Source organism: Sorghum bicolor, chromosome 3 (genome assembly GCF_000003195.3).
Source record: "Sorghum bicolor cultivar BTx623 chromosome 3, Sorghum_bicolor_NCBIv3, whole genome shotgun sequence".
NCBI classification, from domain to species: Eukaryota; Viridiplantae; Streptophyta; class Magnoliopsida; order Poales; family Poaceae; genus Sorghum; species Sorghum bicolor.
Window position 1 is genome coordinate 15,878,613 of NC_012872.2, and position 23,368 is coordinate 15,901,980.

Consider the following 23,368-nt stretch of genomic DNA (forward strand, 5'->3'; position numbering starts at 1 on the left):
GACACGGGTTAGGCGATGTTGCGTGCAAGGAGTCTAGATCCGGTGATGGCGCAATGAGGAGCAACAGCGAGCACAGGGAGGCGAAGCACCTCTATCACCGGTACCAGATATGCACGAGGCGGCAGGTGGTGTGCAGGGGCAGCGGTGGGAGGCCCAGCTAGCAACGACAGCGGTGGCCCGTGGATGGGCTCGGTGGGCCCATGGATGGGCTCAGTGGCCTTATCCACGGGTTTCCTTTTTTGTTTTTTTTGTGCGATTAACCATGGCGGACAACATAAGACAACTGCTAAGTTAATATGTATTTATCGTAGCGATTATCTTATGTTGCCTGTCACGGTTAAATGATTAACCAAGGCGATTGGGAGAATCGCCTCGGTTAAACCATGTTTAACCGTGATCTTGTGGCTGAAGCGGTTGCAAAAACCATCACGATACATACAAAAGTCCCACCACCATTAAGTTTTCATATAGTAGTGGCTAGTCAGGATTCTTCCCGTCCGAACGCTCGGACGGGAAACTTTCACCGATAATTCCCGCGTCTTCTTCCCGCGCGAGTTTCTGCGGACAGGAGCCAATGGCCTCGATTGCCCACTTAGCAGAGTATGTTTTCTTTTTTTTTCTTTTTTGTTTCTCCTTTTCTTTTTTCTTTCCCACCTAGGTATGGCGCACCGGAACAGAACAACTCATGTACGTTAGTTTCATTTTTTTATTTTTATTTTTTATTTCATTTTTATTTTTCCATCCAGACGTTAGTTTCCTTTTTCTACTTTCTATACTTCTCATTTGTTTTTCTTATTCTATTATTTTTTTATTTTTCTCACAGGACATGACATTTTATGGTTTATTTAGCTTTTTTTATTACTTTATTTTATTTTTTATATTGTATATGTTTTTTATTTCTTTTCTTTCCATTCCTTTCTTTTTTCTTATTATTTTTTTATTTTCTTATTTCAATTAATCTTTCCCGACGTATATGTTTCTTTTCTTCTCTCAAAATAGGTAGTTGGTATTTTTTTCTATTTATTTTCTTCTTGATTAACTCCTGGTAGGTTGTTATACTAGTTTCTTTTTTTATTTCTTATATTTATTTTTCCTTTTATTTTCTTATTTTGTATTCTGTGTTCTTTTACTCTACTTAAATTTTTTACTTTTCATGTTCATATTTATTTTTTATTTTCCTATATATTTATCATTTGTTATTCATGTTTTATGTATGTTTTCTGTTCTTTGCTATTTTTTTTATTTTTTATATTATTATTATTTTTAATATAAAATTATTTTTAGTTTATTTTTTATATTATATGAGATTTTACGTCATATAGTATAGATGTGATGTTCTACGATGTGTTTTTGTGATGTTCGCATGTATATAATTTCATGTTCTGTGATGTTTTGTTTGTAATGTTCATGTAGTATGTATGTGATGTTCTATAATATTTTCTACGATGTTCACATGTTGTAAATGTGATGTTCTACGTTTTTTATGTCCATGTGGTATTATATGATATATTTTATAATGTTCTTCTAGTATATAAGTGATGTTCACGTAGTCTATAATAATGTTCTATGATGTATTATGTGATGTTTATGTGGTATATATGTTTTATACTATTACGTTTTTTATTTTATAGTGTATTTAGTAGTGTTCACTTAGTATACACATGATTTTTTATACTATATATTAGGATTTTTAAAAAGTACACATGTGCTATTATTTTATTTATTTCTCTATTAAGTGTTTAATTATAGTATTTATTTATTTATTTATATATGTATTTTTATGTATATTGTAATTCTATTTCATGAATCTAAATTATGAACATTCTTCTTACAGAGACGAAACATTGTTCTTTAAATCTAGAATATCGACTTTGCTTAATAAAAGAAAATGTTCTATCTTCATTAGATAAATGTTCGTTAAAAAAATTACTGAAATATATTTATATGGGATCTTGTTTTAAAGGATTTATTGAAAGAAATTCAATGGTGTAATTGGAATTTATTTTGGATATTTTATTTAACAGTTATGATTTTTTTAGTTAGCATGCGTGTTCTAGATGAGGTGGTGCAAATTTTCTGGCGCAAGATCCTCCTGTGCACCCTGCTGTCTGCTGTGGGCGGAATTTGCGAGCGCAGGAAATGAGCTGAGTTTAGGCGGGAAAGAATCATCGGCGCTAGAATCTGGACTATCTGGGCCTTGTTTAGTTCCAAAAAATTTTGCAAAACAGCTACTGTAGCACTTTCGTTTGTTTGTGACAAATATTGTCTAATCATAGACTAACTAGGCTCAAAAGATTCATCTCATCAATTCCGACCAAACTATGTAATTAGTTTTTATTTTCGTCTATATTTAATACTCCATGTATGCGTCTAAAGATTCGATGTGACGGGGAATCTGAAAAATTTTGCAAAATTTTTTGGGAAGTAAACAAGGCCCTGGTCCGGCCGCCCGGACCTTAAGAGCTCCCGTGGCTAGTGGGTGGCGAGTGGCTCGGGCAGAGGGCCGCGCACAGCCAGACAGACGACGGGCATATTTTTGTTGGTTGGCGCAGGTCTCGAAGCATGGTATTGACTTCCCTCCTCTGATTCCCTGCAGGCTAGTGCTCTGCAATGTATGGAGTACTAAGCACGCACATGCGCATCCACCTCTTGCTTCGCGTGCGCTAATTATATACTATATATATATGCATCTGAGCAGCTCGCTGTTTCATATGCTTTGGCTGCACAGCAGGTGCGGCCGCGCAGCCTGCCTGTCTTTTGATCGATCGATCAAGCCTCAAGGGGTACCGAGATGACGGATCGGCCGTCGTTTCCGGCTCTCATTGCTCTCGCCGTTCTTGTGGTGGGCAGCTACTGCTGCGTGGCGACCTCGGCCGCCTCGCCGGCGGTGGAAGATGATGAGCTGCGTGGTCGGACGATGCGGCGGCGCCGCGCGGCGTCGGTGATGGTGCCCATCACCATCCTCAAGTCCGCAGTCAGCGACGGAGCTGGTATGTATGCTGCTGCTGCATGTTGCTCCTCTGATCTTGGCTCTTGGTGGGATATGGAGATATATGGGTTATAGTGCGGTGCGTGGGGGGTATCAAAGGCGCGCTCTAGCTAGTCTCCATTGTGACAAGCTATAGCTTTTGCTAGTTATTACTAGTTATATATATAGTCCAGATTTAAGCTGTTTCTTGTGCTAATTGTAATGGTCTGAAGACTGCTACCGTAATTGGTAGCTTAAGGTTCAGACGTTCAGTATTTCTACTGGTGTTCGTTGGTCGATTTCCTACGTATCTGGTGAAACAATGCCTCACAGGAAGTAACAAAAGAAATACCAGTAGATGAATGGGAACTGATGAACTATGCATTGTAAAACTAATGTTGGAAATGTCACATGGTACTGTCAGCGTTGCCCAAATTAACAAAAAGCATTTTATAAGAACTAAAGATATACTAGTATATTATAATAATATATATTATCTCAGTGTGCATGGATGGAACGCCACCTGCTTACAACTTGGATCCTGGCTCCGGAACGGGTAGCAGAAGCTGGATTGTGAACTTAGAGGTCAGTAAATATATATACTACCATTTGAAATTTTTAAAGCACATACTTAAGCTTAAAGTTCTATATATGATTCATGTTGTTCTTATTAGTATTCGTTAGTACTAATGTAAGAACTCCCCACTTTTTATATATCTTCGCGCTTAATTGCTTAAACTTTTCTATATGTGATGTTCTTATTTTTATTTACATTTTCGAAGTTGTGTACTACTTTAGTTTCTTCATAAGTACACTAACGGAGTAATAAGCTTATTATTATACATATGCCGGGCATGGACGCATGCATATGCAGGGAGGTGCATGGTGCAACAGCGCCAAGACATGCCGGCTTACCAAGAGCTCCGGGCGCGGCTCGTCGGACCACATGGATAAAGAGATCCCCTTCACCGGCATCATGAGCAGCAGCAGCGCCGTCAATCCTGGTCTGCCCTGTTTTTAATTTGTCCATCCACAGTTCCACACCGCATCTTAGATTAGCTTATCCATGTCCATTACTCATCATCCCCGATGCTGATAAACACGAGCATATATATTGTATGTGTAGATTTCTACAATTGGAACCGGGTAAAGATTCGCTACTGCGACGGTGGATCTTTTGCCGGCGAGGCCTTTGATAAGGTGCCCAAAGAACATCATCACTACTCAAAAGTAGAAGCATAGCTTGTGAAAATGATTCTTCAAAGTGTAGTTTGTGAATTGAAATATATATTTTTTTTAATCACTGTAGTAGTTTGCAGACATTTTATTTTGACATCTTCTGACTACATAGGAGTTAACTTGTAGAACACTGGGATTTATTTCCGAGGGCAGCGCATCTGGAACGCGGTCATCCGGCACCTCCTCTCCATTGGGATGGCCTCTGCTGATCGTGTGCTGCTCACCGGCTGCTCCTCGGGGGGTCTGGCGGTGATCCTGCACTGCGACCAGTTGCGCGCCTTCTTCCCGTCCGGCACCACCGTCGTCAAGTGCATCTCCGACGGCGGCCTCTACCTCGACGCGTACGTACCCTACCTGTGCTGCATCACACACAAGAGGCCGGCAACTGAACTGACAGCAGGTTTCCCTCCCATGACTCCGGTGGCATGCATGCAGCGTGGATGTCTCCGGTGGCCGGAGCCTGAGATCCTACTTCCGTGACATCGTGGCCATGCAAGGAATAGCTCAGAACCTGCCGCCGGCTTGCACCGCCCGTCTCGACGCCACCTCGGTGCGTGCTGTCGCTGCTCTCCTATTGCTTCTCATGAAGTGATGGTTGCTCTGAAATCTCAATCTCGTGTGAATGCAGTGCTTCTTCCCGCAAAACATAATCGATGGCATCAAGACCCCACTGTTTCTGCTAAATGCAGCATACGACTTCATTCAGGTAAACATTAATTTCGCTTTAATGAGCAGACACCCTAAATAGCAAATGTATTACCGGTGACATTACTTACCTGCATTGTTCCGTCAGATTGTGCTCAGCCTGGCGCCAGACAGAGCTGACCCAAACGGCGCTTGGCGAGCCTGCAAGTCCAACCGCACGGCCTGCAGTGCATCCCAGATGAGTTTCCTGCAAGGTTAAACTGGGAATCCATTTGGTAATGCAAGTTCATCTTCATCAGGAAATGACGATCCGAATGACTAAAGCAAATTGGTACACAAGTGCAGATTTCAGGGACCAGATGGTAGCATCCGTCAGAGGCTTCTCCGGTTCCAGGAGCAACGGGCTCTTCATAAGCTCCTGCTTCGCGCACTGCCAGTCGGAGCAGCTGGGCACCTGGAACACCAAACCAGGTGGCTCCCCCACCATTCAAAACAAGGTAACAATTGACAATACCCCATATAGTGGCTAGATACAAAAGAAACTGTCTCTTTCCATGATGAAATTGTTGGATATTCATGTATTTTGATGTTCATGTGCAGGGGATTGCAAAATCCGTTGGTGACTGGTACTTTGATCGAGCTGAAGTGAAGGCGATCGACTGCCGCTATCCCTGCGACAACACTTGCCACCATATCATATGAGAAGATCCACATTTTTATTTTGCACAGTGAAGAGCATACGTTTTATCAACAAAGTGTACATCATATTGATTTGGGAATGCATTTGAATACAGCCATTAAAGGAACACTAACACAAGAAATAAATGGTAATGACATGTTTCAGTAGATCAAGAGTGATTCTATGTTTAGCATGTGATCCATTCGATGGAATAGCTATCTATCATTCTAGTCAGTTAGCAGTTGGCACTACCAGCAAATATTTTCTACTACTACATTCAGAATTCTGCATACCTGCTCATGCCAATCCTCCAAAAACTGAAGAATGGGGCTTTCAGTAATCAGTGTCGATAAGAATGAATTACATTATTATACAAAACTGTGGGTTGAGGAGCAAAATCTCTTCCATTGACGATGTACTATTTCTGTACAACTAGTAGAATTGACGCTGTCCATTCTATGAACAAAGATATGCTGAGGCACAGGATCTGCTGATAATAACAACAATAGCTCAAGACAAAAAAATACTGGAAAGCTGTGTCCCAGTATGAAGCTACCAAAATCAGCTGACTCATATCATGAAGTACATTTCTCATACGTAACGACCATCTTTGTACATGTGGAGACTGCAGCCACTGCAACTAAAAGCACCAGCAACATTTCTCACAGGAAGATCATGACGCTGCTTGGGCAGCACCAAGTTTGTTAGCTCCTTTGTCCAGTTTCTTTTTTGACACCTTCTTTTGGGATGCTTCCTCTTCTTGGTTCTTCACTACTGGTTTGAACTGTTGAAAAAGAAAGGATAATTTTAGAAGAATCAGAATATATCTGAACTAAAGGTATATTGATGAGTCAGAACTGATGATATCAGTGCTAAGTAATACCAAAAATATGCATTTGAAAACTAAGATATGTCAGTTGCTTGTGTAAAGAAGCATATGTGACCACTCAGGAGTCAGGATCATGATGCTTCACCAGTTCACAGTGCAAGATAGACTGATAGCTAAAACCTCAAATTATTTATTATGTAGGTCTAGTTTATCATAACAAGTCTTTGCATCATGCATGAACTATACAAAGGGGAACTGTCTGCTAACTAAACATAAAACCTATCTTTCAAGGAAGTCACAATTACATCACTCCAAACTCAGTGGTTCAAATGTTACTTAAAATGAAAATGTAGCATGAAAGAAGACTTTTTTTAGGACAGGTGGATGGATTTTTTTTTTGAACTTTAAATACAGCAGGGGAACCCCCACTGTAAGGATTTTATTAAAAAAACAAAACAAAAAGAACAACACCACTGTACAAAGAGGGAGAGGGGGACAAGAGGAGCCACGGAACTACAACTAAGAGAACTGCATAGGCTGTACAGGCAGAAACAAGACCAATAAAGTTGACTTACCTGATATACAGAATAAATAACATTCCTCCTGATTTGAGCCATCATGTCTAAGAAAAGATTATATCCCTCAAGTTTATACTCAATAAGGGGATCTCGTTGGGCATAACCCCTTAAACCAACAGCTTGTTGGACAAATTTTAGTGCCTGCAGGTGTTCTTTCCACAGCCTATCGATATTGCTGAGAATTAGAAACCGCTCAGCCTCCTTCATCAATCCTGGAGCTTGCTTCTCCACAATTTCCTGGCATACAAGTATAGAAGTTATGAAATGAGGAACTACATCTCACTATTTCTGGTGCTCCTGATATTTGGTTAATAGTTTATCAAAGCTATTGTACTGTTCTAGTCTGAAATACCATTGTGAAGAAAAATGCTTCTGATATTTTACCTGATTAGTTTACACGGTTTAAAACGGGGAAATGCATTTGGACATCCAAACACATGAATGGGTTGATCTTCATTTTAAGAAAAAAAATATGTATTATTATATTCAGACTTGTCTTGCTCATAAGATGCACTTGTTATAAACAAGAATATACATTTCAGAATCAGAAGACCTTTTTTCATCATAGGCTAGCTCCTGTCAAGATGATCTACTGCTAAGATCTAGCTTTGCCTTCGGCTCGGATTTGGTTTTACCTACTAAGAACCACAGATAAATTGATAGGTGTAGTTCTTAAAGTGTGAAATACCTACTCAGACTCTCTCTTTGTTTGTAATAAATATTTGCATTAAACTTGTTATAATATTTGAACCGTGTGAAAAAATGCTATCCATGAAAGCAAAAGGAGAAATAACTAACAGTTTTTTGGAAGTAAGCTTCACGTCCTCGCTTACGGAGGTACTCCCGCAAATCCTCATAGCTTGAGCTTTTGCCCTCCAACAATTCTGGTGTCAAATCATCCAACAGATAGCAATACCTAGTAGAAAAGAAACGGAAACATTACAAATTTGGTGAAAGTACATCAGTCAACAGATCCCAATTGACCAAATACACATGTATATGTACTAACTGAAAACTTACTGTTGCAGCTTAGCTATAAGTTTGCTCAGGTCCCAATTTTCCTTTGGAGTATCAGGGCCTATGTTAGCCTGCCAATGACAGAAGAATATTATAGCATCAGAAGTTCAGAGAAAGATAATGCTTTGTGTTCAGTTTTAATATTTAAGTGCAGCTGTCAGATGGTCACAATAACCAACCTCTAATATGTCGTCCATTGTCAATTCAGCATATTCCACAATAAGTGACTCAAGACTGTCAGATGCAAGAGCACGTCTTCTTTCTGCATATACACGATCTCTCTGGCTATTCAATACCTCATCATACTCAAACAACTGCTTCCTGATGTCAAAAAAGTAGTTCTCAACTTTTCGTTGTGCTTCATCTAGAGCCCTTGTTAGCATTTTCGATTCAATAGGCAGATCTTCAACTCGAAATGCTTGCATCAGACCCTAGACGAGAAACCAAATGCTATTAGATACAGATTTATTCTTGTCTGCCAAGAAATGTTGAAATCATATGGATAAGCCATGCAAGGATATATCTGAGAGCAACAGCTACTATTAGTACAAGTGATGCAGTAATTTTACCAGACACACTCCTGCAGGTATGCTTACACAAGTGTATTACAATGATTATAACAGGGTTTTTTTTTCTAAAAAAAGAGAACTCAACCACAGGGAGAAGACATCCCTAGCGTTGTCTTAAGAGAGGGGAGTACTGGACCCTTTAGGGATGTACCCAAACAACCTGCAAGCACCTGGGTTTGATCCCAGGTGTCCAGGTGGGTGGCTTTTCTTGGAAGCTCTACCAACCAAACTACCACTTGGTTCTCAACATTTTTGCTACAAAACATTTCTAGTTTATAGCTAGTAGCAGGATATAGTTCAACGCACTTGGACCCACTATCAGTAGAATGATGAGAGCATCACATTCTGTCCTTCAAACAAAAATGGCAGCGAATGGATTTGAGTACATTCTATTCCACTATTATGAACAAATATCTGCCATTATTTCAAAACATGACATGCAACTTGAGATCAACATCTAACTTTGTCAGAGGCATTTAGCAAGGTACAATCAATAAGTCATATCATTAAAATGATGGAGATACCAAAAGGAGGTGCTTTTTTATGCAATACATTACTTTTATGTAGTGAAGCCATTGGTATTATTTCCCATGTAAACAATTATAGAACTCGAGAAAATAATACAAACCTGTATCCTGTCACCTCCAAAGATCCGGAAAATATTATCCTCGAGACTAAGAAAGAAGCGAGAGCTTCCAGGATCCCCTTGTCTTCCACTTCGACCACGGAGCTAAACAAGAAAGATAAACAAATTCAGTTGTAATCATGCTCTGTCATGATCAAAGTAAAAAAAGATATGTGGTAACTACTTCATTGTTGGCTTTGTAGAATGCAGATACTCAAAACATGTACCATGGACTTTGGGATGAAACATAATATTTTTCTAAGGGTAGACTTGTTTAGTTTGGCACAAACTAGCAATTCACCCATGCAGCAAGCAGAAAAGATATCTTGAGTTCATCCCTGCATATTAACAGCAATAGCCTCAAAAGTATATTACCTGATTGTCAATTCTGCGCGATTCATGGCGCTCTGTTCCTACTACATGAAGTCCGCCTGCTGTAATGACCTGAATCAAATTGATCACATGAACACTATGCTACACTGAATAGCAATATATAGAGCTATCAATGTTTCTTTTATACGCAATATAACCTTCTTCTTTTCCTCCTCAGTGAAAACTTTATATTCGTCTGCTATCTTCATAAATGCATTTCTCAAATTTGCTATTACTTCATCACGTGTTGGTCCCTGAAATATAAAGAAACATACTTAAGTCCTAAAGACACAAAAACTTTTAACAGAATATTCAGACTGCAATGTGTAACACCAGTAGTTGTCTCATCCACAATAAAACTAATATTTGACCTCTCATGGTTGCTGAAATAGGCCTACCTTCTCACATGAGTAGGACAACCGCTCTTCTGCTTCCAGTTCAGTTAATGATTTCTCTCCCCATTCTTTGACAGCCATTTCAACTGTATCTTTGACGGATGATAATGTTTCTTTTGAAAGTTCACATGGGAACAAGCTTTCATTCGTCTGAAGGCAAAATAAGTGCAGTAAGTCATTAGATAAACTTATATCACAAGTTAAATCATAATACATCTGCCCAATGCAAAAGTCCCAGAATCTCGAGACCATCAGTTGTTGATCATGTCCTACTGAACCTATAGCCAGTTATGTACCTTCCATGTCTTTCGTGGTGGCATCTGCTTTTTGGATACAATAACACCATCTATTGGATTGACAACTCTGCAGCAGTCGGAATCAAAAGAGCCTATAAGAACAGCTGAACAACATTTATGCTACATATACACTGGGGAAAAACGGTCCCTTTCAGAATCATATGCATCCCATAGAGGTCTGTTGCAAAGATAAGGTAGTTCCATTGCAACTTATTATTTATTCAAGATAATGAAGATTCTGTAGTAATCGTGTGGAATGCTTGATTAAAAAAGAAACAACCCCCTCCTCTTAAAGAACACTCTCTCTAAGATCAAGGATGTAGATCGCAACTCAATCTTTATCGACAAATGTAAAAACTAACTTATTTAGAAATAGGCATAAATGAACATTTTAGGATTGTTGATACAGCACTGCAGATACAGAAATGTTGTTCATGAATCATGCCAATTGACTCTAATTTAACTTCTCCTAATTCATTGCAAATAACAGGCACATGAAGAACCAGATAATGAAAAGATGCAGTGTTAGAATCAGTATTTCGATCCCATCAATGAGCGTTCAGGCCCCAGGTTCAACATTCATTGCCATAAGCATTCGAGCCCCCCAAGCTTTGACGATCCTGCCAGTGAGCATTCAAGCCCCAGGCTTGACTGTCCCACCAGGGGTTGTCCACAGATAAATTCATATATTGCCTCTCATGTGTGAAGAACAAGAGGAATGTGGCATGCCTGTTCGCCTGAGGAGCCTTGTAGTTCTGTCACTATCCAATCCTAGATGTGCATACTGTGAAGTGTGTAGGTCTGAGTATGTGCATGGACATGGAGCGTGAGAGGGGAGGGGGTGCATGTGGGGTTGGACCGTTGGAGTAAGTTAGCACCTGTTCAGATACAGCTGTACCCCATAGAGAGGCGTCAATAGAACCAGTTAATGAATCAAACATGCATCCCCCCCCCCCCCCACACACAAACTACAACCATGTATTGAAAGCACTGTAGAATATTATTTGGAAATTTGATAAGGAAAATTAGTACCTTGGCATAAGGATCTCACGCAACTTCAACCTGGCCATGAATTCTGCATTGCCACCAAGAATAATATCAGTTCCACGTCCTGCCATATTGGTGGCAATTGTCACAGCACCAAGGCGTCCACTCTGAGCTACGATCTCTGCCTCCCTCTCAACATTCTCTGGCTTAGCATTCAGGACCTTCAATAGAAATTAGAATAAAATTTAGACAGTTTTGGCACCTTAGGAAATGAGAAACTGATGTTGCAACTTTTTTTTAACCTTAAGTACAGCAGGGGAGGCAACTTTCAAACATGTTAGTAGGAGCTAGATTCCTTTGAAATAGTTTATTTACTATATTATTTTCATTGGTTCCTTTCTGTGAGAGAATAACAGCATTCCTGAGTGTAAAAAGGAGGATTTACTATTGTTAATGAAAAACTAACAAGAATACCTCATGAGGAATCCCAGCTTCACGCAATTGCTCTGATAAAGATTCACTTTGCTCAACACTGGTGGTACCAACAAGCACAGGACGGCCAACTTTATTCATTCTTGATATCTCCACAAGAACAGCACGCCATTTTCCATTTGTTGCTCTAAAAACAACATCTGAATCATCCTGCAAAGAAAGAAGCAAAATCATTTTTTTGGCAGAAAATGGGATGAAATAAAAGGAAAGGTCTTTCACAGTTTTACAGCATATTAAACAATTATTACAACAGAGTGCAAGTACCTTCCGTATCATTGGCTTGTTTGTTGGAACAACAGTAACTTTAAGTTTATATATGCTCTCAAACTCTTGGGTCTCTGTAGCTGCAGTTCCAGTCATGCCACAGAGTTTGGGAAACTGTCACAAAAGTCTGTTAATTTATTGACAAAGTAATAGATTGAACATAGAACAAAGATAAGATTAGGAGGAAGATGTTCATCCAGCAAGCTGAGCCATTTACATATTCATTAGTCTCTACCACTATCAACTAAAATGCTCAACAAGGGTTGCTGGCCATTAGCATTAAAAAAACACCAGAAATGGTTTCGTTGGTGGATTCCAGTAATTTTTAAGCATCAGAAGCTCCAGACAGAAGAGTTTGGCACTTGCCTGAAGAAAGAAGTTTTGGTAACTTATTGATGCGAGAGTTATGGTTTCATTTTGTATAGATACACCTTCTTTTGCTTCAATTGCTTGATGGAGACCATCACTCCATCGCCTGCCCTGCCAAAAGCATCAAATCTCGAATGTGAAAACTAGAATAATGAAATTCCTACTCAAACATCTGTCTTCATGCTACAAAAAGTGATGTGGACAAAAAAGCCCTGGCATCCAGGGCATACAAAAAAAATCATCATGTGCCTCTCCCCCTCTTACTTTCATTCCTTCTTATGTTCATATACCGTGTATGAGCGTCAACATTTATGAACTGCAAGTTTGTTTTTACACATATGCCTATGCACAAACTTGGTATGTGTGAACCTTGGTCAGAGTGCACTTGCATGATGTAATATTAGTTCAAGTTCAAGCATACAAGTCAAGGTTTGCCATAAAAACCAACCAGAAAACTATTACCTCACATGTATCACTGAGCTTAGTGTCATCCAATTACTAGAAGGCAAAGGTATGTACTAACTGTTTTAGGATTTTGGATCCTACGGACAGTAACATGTCTTGTGCTACCGAGAATAATGATAAAATATACTCACCGGCATAACTCTGCCAGTAAACTCATCTACAATAAGCACTTCCTTGCTACGAACAATGTAATTGACATCTTTAAGGAAGAGCTCCTTAGCCTTGATTGCATTTAGAACATACGAAGCCCACTGTTCACGAGGATCATATAGATCATTTATGTCCAGTATTTCTTCAGCATCAGCATAACCTTCTTCTGTAAGTAAAACATTTCTTTGCTTTTCATCCACCTGAAGAAACAGTCATTGTTAGATGGCAATTTATGTTAACTGAAGAGACAAATAAACACAAATTATGGCTAGGTGATAGACGCATATAAGTACTATATCCTTTTTCATTTCTAGAAAATGGTAATAGAATATTTGACATGCAACTTGCTCGAAACAGAAGGGCAAATAAAAGTTTCAGAAATCAGGAGGCTAGAATATGTTGAGCGTGAGGGCATATTTTATTGTTTTATCAACCCATATTAACAGATCAAATATCCATACAGAAGCTTATTGCTCACCGTGTAATGAATGTCTCGCTCAAAAGCATCAGCTATTTTTGCTGCTTTGTAATACCGGTCGCTTGGCTTTTCAGCTAGGCCTGATATTATAAGAGGTGTTCTTGCTTCATCAATAAGGATTGAATCAACTTCATCTATCACACAGTAATTGAAGTTCCTCAAGACAAGTTCATCTACAGTCTGCAATAATGTAGACTCAGTCAATTGCAGGAGATGCAATGATCCATGTAGAGGAAAACACTTGGATATTACTCCCTCGGTTCCAAAATTGTAAGAAGTTCTGGCTTTTCTAGATTCATAACTTTTATTATGTATCCAGACATAATGTATATAGAAAAGACAGAACGACTGACAATTTGGAACGGAGGGACCAACAAATAACAAAGTATTTCCAACATAAGAAATGCATACCATTGCAAGGTTATCTCTTAGATAATCAAAACCAAGCTCACTGTTTGTGACATAAGTAATATCGCATGAGTAATTTTCCCTCCTTTGCTCAGGTGTCATGTTCTCTGTCAAAGTAAAAACTCTGTTTAACAAACTATCACTAGCAACAAAGAAACAGGAACCTATAAATAATGCCTGCACAAATAAAATATAATCAAAATGCTAGTTGGGCTAGGACTGTAGGATACATGAAGCTGCAGCATGATAAGGCATGGAAGCATATGCCATAACTCACAATGGTAATGGCCCAGCTAAACATTCATAGTAGGAGCTGTTATTGATTGTTCAGTAGTTCAGCAAGCCACCCTCTTAGGCTTATGTTATTTTCAGATACATATCAGTACTTCCATGAATCATTCAAGTGCTAGAGCTTAAATTGGTAAATAAGGGGCCATATTAATGTGGAAACTAAAGAATATGCGCAACTAGAGACGACACAGACAACAGGAATGAATACTGTGATGTGATGACATACGTTGAATTAAGCCAACCTGCAGTCCTAGAAATCGGGGAACTTGACCAACCCACTCACAATCACGTCTTGCAAGATAATCATTTACAGTGACAACATGCACTCCTTTCCCACTCAAAGCATTTAAGAATGCTGGCAGAATGGCCACAAGAGTCTTCCCCTCTCCAGTCTTCATTTCTGCAATCTCCCCCTTGTGCAGAACCATGCCACCAATCAACTGCACATCAAAGGGACGGAGACCTAGAACTCTCTTGGAAGCCTCCCTCACAACAGCAAATGCTTCCTGCACAAATGATGACACAGATTCCACCTTGAGAAGTTGAGATATCATCATACAGGAGTCATGAGAGATCATGTTAAAGTGGCTAATGAAAAGGAACAGTGAGTTGTTTTGATACTAATATACTCTAGTTAATCAGATAATCAAATTAAAATGTTGCTTTCAGTTAATAGAAGGCTATGGTTTTCCTAGTTCTACCTCGAAACGTTACTCTCATGATCACAGACTGTAACATCTTTAGTGTAGTCACTACTAAAGTCCATTTTAGATTCTACGTTCGACACATTGGAATGAAAGCAGTGCCCGTTATATTTGGATACGTACGGGGAGAAGGGAATCCAGGGATTCCCCGGTGCGAGCGCGGTCCTGGAGCGCGGCGGTGCGTGCGCGCAAGTCGGCGTCTGAGAGCGCGGAGACTTCGGGCTCCATGGAGTTGATGCGCGCCACGGTGTCGGCGTACTTCTTCCGCGTGGCCTCCCCGTCGTCGCGGCCGCCCCCGCCGAATACGCTGCCCAGCAGGCCCCCCACGCGCGCCAAGTGGGAGCCACCTTCTCGGCGCCCCTGCATACCCGGTCCGCGCCGGCTGGGGCGGAACCGAACCCGGCAGCCGCCGCAGCCCCCAGCGAGAGGCGACGAGGAGAGGCCCGTGGCGGACAAAGTGTGGGGAAAGCGCAGCGCAGGGGTAGCGGCTGCGGTGGCCGCCGAGGCGTGAGGCGCCATGGCCATGGGCGTGCCTCGCGTGGTGGTGGTGCCGGCGCGCACGGCGACAAGCCGCCGCGTGCTCTGGGTGGTGGGCAATGGCCGTGGCGTGGCTGTGGAGTGTGGATGGAGTCATGGAGGTGGACACGATGGATAAAGGAAATGGGTGGGCCGTCGACGGAGCCCAAAAAAAAGATCTACTAGCGTACTATGGGCTCGTTCCGAAAAGTGCATGAATGGACCAAGCAAAACTCGTTTCAAAAAGGCAAACGGAATGATTGTTTTTTAAGCCTCTCGTCTGGGTACTCTGTAGCATTTAATTAATTATATAAACAGAATGTTTCTGAAAAAATCTGTTTATAACCAGAATGGAATTGGTAGCATGCCCAGCAAACTAGATGTAGTCGAGTTGAGATCTAATCTGATTGTATGAAAGTGGTTCAAACAATGCAAGACGGTGGGTTGGCTACTTATGACAAGATTGTTTTATTATTTAAGGAGTTCAGTGAGATATCAACAAGTCATTGTAGTACTATGTAATTCAGTAGCTCATGAGTTAGGTAGATGAGCTTTATCACAAAAGAGTTTTCAAATATGGGTAGACGATCTCCTTTTATCTATTTTCAATTTGCTTATAAATAATGCAATAGTCTTTGTGAATTAATAAAGTTTGCCTAAAGTTTCAAAAAAAAACACTAATAGCAGAGTTACTTCCAGGAATAATATATAGAGTACGCTGCAAAGATCCTTCCAGGAAAAGAGGGGCTGCGGCTTCCCTGAAAAATGGATGAATTTCAAATAATATATAGAGTAAAGTTCACTATCGTATCTCGGTTTCCGAACTTACAAATCGACCATTTAAGTTCTCAAATTTATTTTATCTATGTTATTTTGGTTCCTAAACTTATTCACTTGTGTTATTTGGTCTCCAAACTTAGAAATCACCTGTTTACAAACTCGTGCAGTATCCTTAAACTTGGTTTTAAGTCTCATCTAAGCCAAAATAGGATGATCTAAAAACTCTATATAAAAAAAGATTCATATTTTTTTTCATATGAACTCGAATGAAGACAAACTTTATATCAAAATTGTAGCCCTCAACGCGATCTATAACTTTGTAGTTGAAAAGTTTTTTGAATTAAAAATATTTAGGGTCTAAAAATATTGTTGTAAATTTATAGATTTTGAAATTTAAAAATTAAAATTATCAAACAATCTTAGATATTGACATGGTCAACATGAAAGTTATAGTTCTCAATATGGTCTACAACTTTATAATTGAAAAGTTTTTTATTTGAAGTCGTTTAGTGTCACATAATTTAATTTAAAATTTTAAAATATATAAACTTACAAAAATATTTTGGAACTCTAAATAGTCTTAATTTAAAAACTTCTCAACTACAAAATTGTAGATCGTGTTGATGACTACAATTCTATATAAACTTTGTCTTCATTAAAGTTCATATGAAAAAATTATGAATTATATTTTAATAGAGCTTTTAGATCCGCCCTGTTTTGACACAAACAAGACTTAAAACCAAGTTTACAAACCAAGATAACACAACCAAACAAGTTTGAGAACCTATACGTGAATTTTTAACTTCAAGGATCAGAATGACACACTCGAACAAGTTAGGACCTAAACGATTATTTTGCGAGTTTAAGAACCGAAATAACAGTCTATAGGGACCGACAATGGACTCTACTCTAATATATAATGAGACCATCTCAAAAAGGTTTGTATACATGTAACATCTGCCACAATCTTATTGTTTGAATTTCTCCGCCTGTAATGACAATTGACAAGGGACTATTTATGAAATTACTCTACCAAATCAGGGTCAAAAGGATAAGGAAAAAAAAGAATTATGCAAAATCATACAATTCCACCGCACCTAAATGGCTGTTCACCAAACCAAATGTGTGATCAGCTCGGGCATGTCTGGCGATGCCACAATTTGGCTCATAAAGATCTCAGCTATCCTTTGGGCAAAAACTCGATCTGATGTCACGCCATAGCTTCTGTTGCTATCCACCGTTCAAAAGTGTACGGCACAAACTACTTGTGTTAGCTTGGTTCTGGTGGGACCAATTTGAGGCTGCGCATCCACTCGCAAAAACTATGGTCGTCGAACTGGATGAAGCTGCTCTTTAGCCTAGCCCTTTGCTCAGGAGTAAGCGTCCGTAATTGCGGAAACCTTGACTCCTGAAACACACAAAAGTTCATCTGTTAACAAACTGGGCTGCAGCAGGACAACTGTTTCCATTTAGACCACATAGGTGAAGTGAATTCAGATTCAGATGAACCAAACTGTAATGTCACAGGAAGAAAATACCTGCTCATATGTAGGGTCCTTGTGAGCTGGGATCAGGCGTGAGACAAAATATCTAGCCTGAGAGCTTCCTTGCTGTGCCAAAATATAAGAACGAACAGTCAATTATAAAAGGAAAGCATGCTCTGTTCAAGTGATCTTTCACTCTCAGTTTACTTGATTGAGAAAGTACTAAAAGACTCAATAATTTGAAAGATTTTCCACAATAGTACTAAGAAAACTCCCATGCCACAGTTATCTTAAGTCCAATATCACATAAAGCACTTCAAAGCAACAACTATTAAGCACTTCAAAGCAACAACTATTAAGCACTACAAAGCAAACTAAACATTTAAATGGAAGTGGAACATATGTAATGATAGTCTAGCACCAAAATTTATAACCATAAGTTGCAATCCACCAGACATGGCCAACACTAGTTAAGACAATAAATATATTGCTGAAATAGTAAATATTAGATGTATTCTGGCTAGGGCACTATAAAAGTGTGCTCCCGTCCAAATTTGACCAGATATCATGAGAAAAAAACAGCTAGAAGTAACAGTGAAGAATGAGAACAAGCAAACTGACTTTGAATGATAGTATCCTGGGAGCTGGAAAACGTTGTTCGCTGAGCTCTTCTGCCAGAGTACGGCATGCAGCTAAAGCTGCTGCGCTTTGTCCTTCTTGGGCTGCTAGCTCAGCACCCTGAAAAGACATAGCAATGGTGCTCATAGAAAAATATTGTTCTTTGGCAATAAACAAACAAGCTATAAAGGAAATGTCTAAAAAGATTAAAAAATAAATCTTTGATAAGCCCAAGTCTCAGATATACACATATACGTTTTTTTAGTTTCTAAGTATGAACTAGTTTCCTATGTTTTGGGTATATATCGGTGATAATTCGATAATTTCAGTTCATTCATTTTTTCATTACATTCACACACTGTGGTCCGGAACATCGGAGTCTTAAGTGCTTGTTGCATAAACCACACAATCCTGATGCAAGTTCCCTTTTTCATTTTTGTTCATCTTACAGGACATGTAGACGGTTCAAATATGGTAATCAAGAACAAAGACATCCTAACAGATACAGGCATGCAAGGAAAAATGAGGATAGATTCATAAAAGATAACTATGTCGAAGAGTTGAAGTCAATTGTGAAAGGAGTAAGTACATACCAACCAAATGAAAATATCTGTTCCATGGTCCAGTACCACTGCAGCATTAGATTGCATGACAAGATCATATGCTGGCAACTCCTCAAACGTACCACCTTCACGATGCATTATGCACCGAGGTGCCAGCATACGGAGCGAAAGATCAAACGAAGCATTCAGGAACAAATTCCTAAGTACAGATCTTTCATCTTCATGTCCGATTATGCTACCCAAAAGTGGTCCCCTTTTCAGATGAAACAAGCACTCTGGGAGTGATGCTAGTTCTTTTGGGAAGCGGTACAGCTTCGATTTTGGGGCCTGAGTACCAAATTTGAGAGCTATGTCCTTTACTCTTTCATCAATTGAGAGCCTCATATCAATAGCATCAGAGGCAGTCCTGGCACGCAATACAGTTCTTTTACCAATGATAACTGACGCAACATCCTGCTGCACACTTGACAGATATGCAGACAAACCATCAACAGTCTGTAGCCTCATAGTGATCACCCGAGTGATTTCTGTTTGATATATATCGGAATAATGGACCGCAAACTGAAAGAAAACAAAATCACTTTTGATATCACCCTTTGTCTCCATAGACACAGAAAAACTCTGTGTCTCCTCAACACTATGCATCTGGATGCAAAAAGAACTATCATGCTTGAATGTTTCATGAGAATCAGGAGACGCCTCTTCACCAGGGCCAATAACTTGAGTAACAAGCATGTTATCTGAACACCTGATCTCGAATAAACCATGGGAACCAGCTGCTCTAGTCGATGCCCTTTGCAAATTGACCCCAAAGGCCTCTCCAAAGTCATCATGAACTAAGAGCACACCTCCAGAACACTTTGCCAATGGTTGCAGAACAGGGACCCTCACAGGGCATTGTCCAGCACAAAAGATATCAACGACAGTACTGTGTCTCTGTGCTTCATGACCAAGACTCTCCATCCACTTCATAGCTGTCTTCTCCAGATAAGCATAGTTTGGATGTTTAACCGAATGAGGCACTGATCCAGGTCCAAAGGTGCTAGGGCCACCAGCACACACCAAGATCCTGCAGTTGCCACCTGATCTCTTGATGATTCCACGAGACAACTCCACTGACGGCCCTTGAATAATACCAAGGGCAACCTCTACTGCTGCTCCAACGCACCGATCCCTTGACACTTCTGGCACACTCAGCTGATAGGGTCTCAGAGATGAGAATATTGTGTGTGCAACAGGCAGCGAAGCATGTATAGGAGACAGATAAACACCTGTCCCATAGATTAGAGCCTTCAAAGACTCATGGGTAGGCGACTTGTTTCCAGGTAGCACATCCGCTGACACTGCTGCCCCCTCTGAGAAATCATACACTGAAACAGTTCTCCCATAGGTGATTATTCCTATCTTTGCGGTAGGAGGGAGTGAATCCACAAAGGCATGCAAGGATCCCTGGAGATGCTGCAGGTGCGCCTCATCGAGGCATTCATCTATGAGGATAAAAATGGGGCCGGACACCCTTGTGTCAGACACTGGGACAAAGCCTGGCCGCCTGTTCCCCACCTGCACATAATCCACAGTCGTGGATGCGAGCTCTGGCCAATGGAGCAGGTCCTGCTTGCTGGAGACCACAAATTCCCCCTCGCTGCCATTGAGCTTCTTGCAAATGACACACTGCCACTGCCCGGAGCCGATCTGGACATCACAGTACAAGTTCACATATGCCCCGCAGTTCAGGCAACGCCGTGCATCACGTTCCACAATCTCTGGGCCAGGCGACACATCCTTCCCTGGAGAAACCAGAGCTCCAAACCCCAAGCTAGAGGCATTGAGCAGCTTCTTCTGCTTCAGAACCTATATACAATAGAAAAGAGGCAAAACCAGAATCAGCGCTAGCTTTCAGAACCTTGTGAATGGGTGTGCAGGTGGAGGCATGCTTTGCATCCATGAACGGGGATGGATTTGTGATCCGATCCAAATGGTGCTGTGCTTATTTGTACACACCACAGTTGAGGTGTAGGAGAAGGAAGGGCGATCATGGCTGCATCGGGGCGGCTAGCCGTACCTTGTTTGCGGAGAACTGTACATAGGGGTTGTCGAGGCCGTCCCCCTGGAGCGGTGGTGGCGCAGAAGCGAGGTCCCCGTGAGGCGTGGCAGCGCCGTTGAGGAAGTGCGGCGCCGACGAGGTGGGGAGGGAGCCCGTGGTGGCGGCAGTGGCGGAGGAGGACGAGGAGTAGGCCCCCGAGGCGGCGAAAGGCACGGGGTGGGGCGAGGCCGGGGTGGCGCGGAAGGGCACGGCCGCGGGGCGCAGCGGCGAGGAGAAGACGGGCGGGCCGGGTGGCGTGCTGAGGTGCGCCGTCGCGGGGCCGGGCCCCGAGCCCGGGCTGGGCGTGCCCCGCGCGGCGGCGAGGCCCGGCGAGAAGACGCGCGGCGGCGGCGTGAAGGGCGCCTGGGCGAACGGAGGAGACGCGTGCGCCGACGGCGGCTGCGGCTGCGGCCGCTGCCCCGGCGGCGTCTCCTCCATGCCGGCCGCGCTGGCTGCGGATCCGGTGGCGGCGCGCAGATCTGGAGCGGAGGGAGGCGCACGGGGCGGGAGGATTGGAGATCCGGACGAGGAATGCGACGAGGAGGAAATTGCTGGGGATGGGGAGATGGGCTTGGGTGACACCGGAAGGATTCGCGCCTGCTCGGCTCGGGTTAATCGAAATCGACGTCACTACGGCTGGACCTCGGCGTCCTATTGGTCGGGGCTCGCGAGTTTCCTGTTTACGAGAAGAGCAGAACGCTTGCCGCCTGCGCCTGACTCGCCGACTCGAGGCTGGGTTCGTCCTACCGTTTGCGGAAGCAGCCGGCCGGGGAAGATGAGTCAACAGCGTCCTTGCTTTTTCTGTGTGCAATGCAAAGTGTCGCCACCATCCGGCATGATACCATGAACACTCGATGGCTTAGAGCTAGAATGACCGAAAGATGTCCCCTTCTAAGTAAAGTTAGTCCATCAGCGGTCCCTAGACTTGTTTAGATGTATCATCCCGGTCCTTAAACTCGTAAAATGACCGTTGAGGTATCTAAACCTTAGCAGCCAGCCGGGGTACGGGAACATGGGCACGTTCCCCGTTCCGGGAACTTCGTCCCGAAACGTGGAACGGGAACATCATGGAACATCGTTCCCAAATGCGGTGGAACACGAATCATATATAGGAGCAATCATAGGAACGTCAGTCCCAAGCGACTATGGAACTTCCTGGTGTGTGTGCATACTGCGCCGTGCCCGTCCGTGAGCGATCGGCAAAAAATCTAGATGGTGATTGACTCATTGGCCTAGACCTGCAATGAACCTTAAGGTTTGAGTTGGACAGCCCTAAATGAAACAAAAATACAATAGTAAACTATATCACGCTAGGAATCGAACTCATTTGGTTCAAAACAACACGTAAAACTACCTGAGCCAACCACTACGTCCCAAACACGTTCCTTTAGAAAGTGGAACGCGTTCCGCAACTTAAAGGAACGAGACGAAGCTATATACCCCCTACGTTCCATAGTTTATGAGAATATCGTACCGCGTACCACGTTCCCGTACCACGTACCCTATGTTCCGAGAACTTAGCTGCTAAGATCTAAACTTGTTCGGTTGTGTCATCCTGGTCTCTAAACTTAAAAATCTCCCATATAGGTCCTCAAACTTGTTCAGTTGTGTCATCCCGGTCCCTAAACTTGTTTTTAAGTCTTATCTGGGTCAAAACAGGACGAAACTAAAAACTCTATATTAAAAAATAATTGATAACTTTTTCATATAAACTCAAATGAAGATAAACTTTGTATCAAAATTGTAGGCAGCAACATGATCTACAACTTTGCAGTTGAAAAGTTTTTAAATTAAAATCGTTTAGGTTCCCAAAATATTTTTTATAAGTTTATAGATTTTAAAATTTAAAATTTAAAATTAAATTTTATAACACTAAACGACTTCAAATAAAAAACTTTTCAACTACAAAGTTGTAGATTGTGCTGAGGACTATAACTTTGGTATAAAATTTGTCTTCATTTGAGTTCATATGAAAAAGTTATGAATTATTTTTTGATATAGAGTTGTTAGTTCGCTTTGTTTTGACCCAGATGAGATTCAAAACCAAGTTTAGGGACCGAGATGACACAACTGAACAACTTTGAGGATCTAAACGGATGATTTCTAAGTTTAGGGACCGGGATGACACAATTGGACAAGTTTAGGGACCGAGATGACACAGATGAACAAGTTTGAAGACCTAAACAATCGATTTGTGAGTTTAGGAACCGGGATGACACGACAGCACAAGTTTAGGGACCGATAGTGGACTTTACTCCTAAAGTTTAATAGCACATGTAACTACAACTAATCTATGGTTACTTCTATATAATATGCTATAGGAGTACTGAATAAGCTTATTAACAAAGTAATAGAATGCCTTGGGTCGCACCAGGAAAAACCAATTGATCCGATCAAACTAAGGGCCTGTTTAGTTCACATGTAATGCAAAATGTCGACTACTTATGAAATATAAAATGCTAAAATTTTCAAAATTATGTTTAGTTTTATTCAAAATGCAGAAT

At 41.2% G+C, this 23,368-nt stretch overlaps 3 protein-coding genes across 5 annotated transcripts; 1 reads left to right on the forward strand and 2 right to left on the reverse strand.

Annotated features, from left to right (window-relative positions):
* On the forward strand, positions 2,671 to 5,698 carry LOC8060366 (pectin acetylesterase 3). Its single transcript, XM_002455512.2, has 10 exons — positions 2,671 to 2,990; positions 3,471 to 3,553; positions 3,843 to 3,972; positions 4,095 to 4,168; positions 4,334 to 4,548; positions 4,643 to 4,757; positions 4,836 to 4,913; positions 5,001 to 5,106; positions 5,198 to 5,349; positions 5,453 to 5,698. Exons 1-10 carry the CDS (start codon positions 2,792 to 2,794, stop codon positions 5,552 to 5,554), a joined length of 1,254 nt encoding a protein of 417 aa, XP_002455557.1. The 5' UTR covers positions 2,671 to 2,791; the 3' UTR covers positions 5,555 to 5,698.
* On the reverse strand, positions 5,863 to 15,448 carry LOC8060367 (protein translocase subunit SECA1, chloroplastic). Of its 3 annotated transcripts, XM_002457717.2 has the most exons (19): positions 14,944 to 15,447; positions 14,343 to 14,622; positions 13,829 to 13,932; positions 13,418 to 13,597; positions 12,921 to 13,139; positions 12,322 to 12,435; positions 11,956 to 12,069; positions 11,674 to 11,841; positions 11,245 to 11,420; positions 10,213 to 10,279; positions 9,920 to 10,066; positions 9,680 to 9,775; positions 9,525 to 9,593; positions 9,153 to 9,254; positions 8,135 to 8,386; positions 7,959 to 8,026; positions 7,737 to 7,854; positions 6,936 to 7,175; positions 5,863 to 6,315 (listed from the first exon to the last, which is right to left on the reverse strand). In XM_002457717.2, exons 1-19 carry the CDS (start codon positions 15,343 to 15,345, stop codon positions 6,205 to 6,207), a joined length of 3,027 nt encoding a protein of 1,008 aa, XP_002457762.1. In that variant the 5' UTR covers positions 15,346 to 15,447; the 3' UTR covers positions 5,863 to 6,204. The 3 variants fall into 3 exon arrangements, with proteins under 3 accessions (XP_002457762.1, XP_021312222.1, XP_021312223.1); XM_021456547.1 differs by having other exon boundaries at positions 11,674 to 12,069; positions 14,944 to 15,448; XM_021456548.1 differs by lacking the exon at positions 14,944 to 15,447 and having other exon boundaries at positions 11,674 to 12,069; positions 14,359 to 14,495.
* On the reverse strand, positions 17,004 to 21,702 carry LOC8079639 (protein transport protein SEC23). The gene is made up of 5 exons (XM_002457718.2): positions 20,844 to 21,702; positions 18,812 to 20,632; positions 18,222 to 18,338; positions 17,655 to 17,726; positions 17,004 to 17,524 (listed from the first exon to the last, which is right to left on the reverse strand). Exons 1-5 carry the CDS (start codon positions 21,300 to 21,302, stop codon positions 17,387 to 17,389), a joined length of 2,607 nt encoding a protein of 868 aa, XP_002457763.1. The 5' UTR covers positions 21,303 to 21,702; the 3' UTR covers positions 17,004 to 17,386.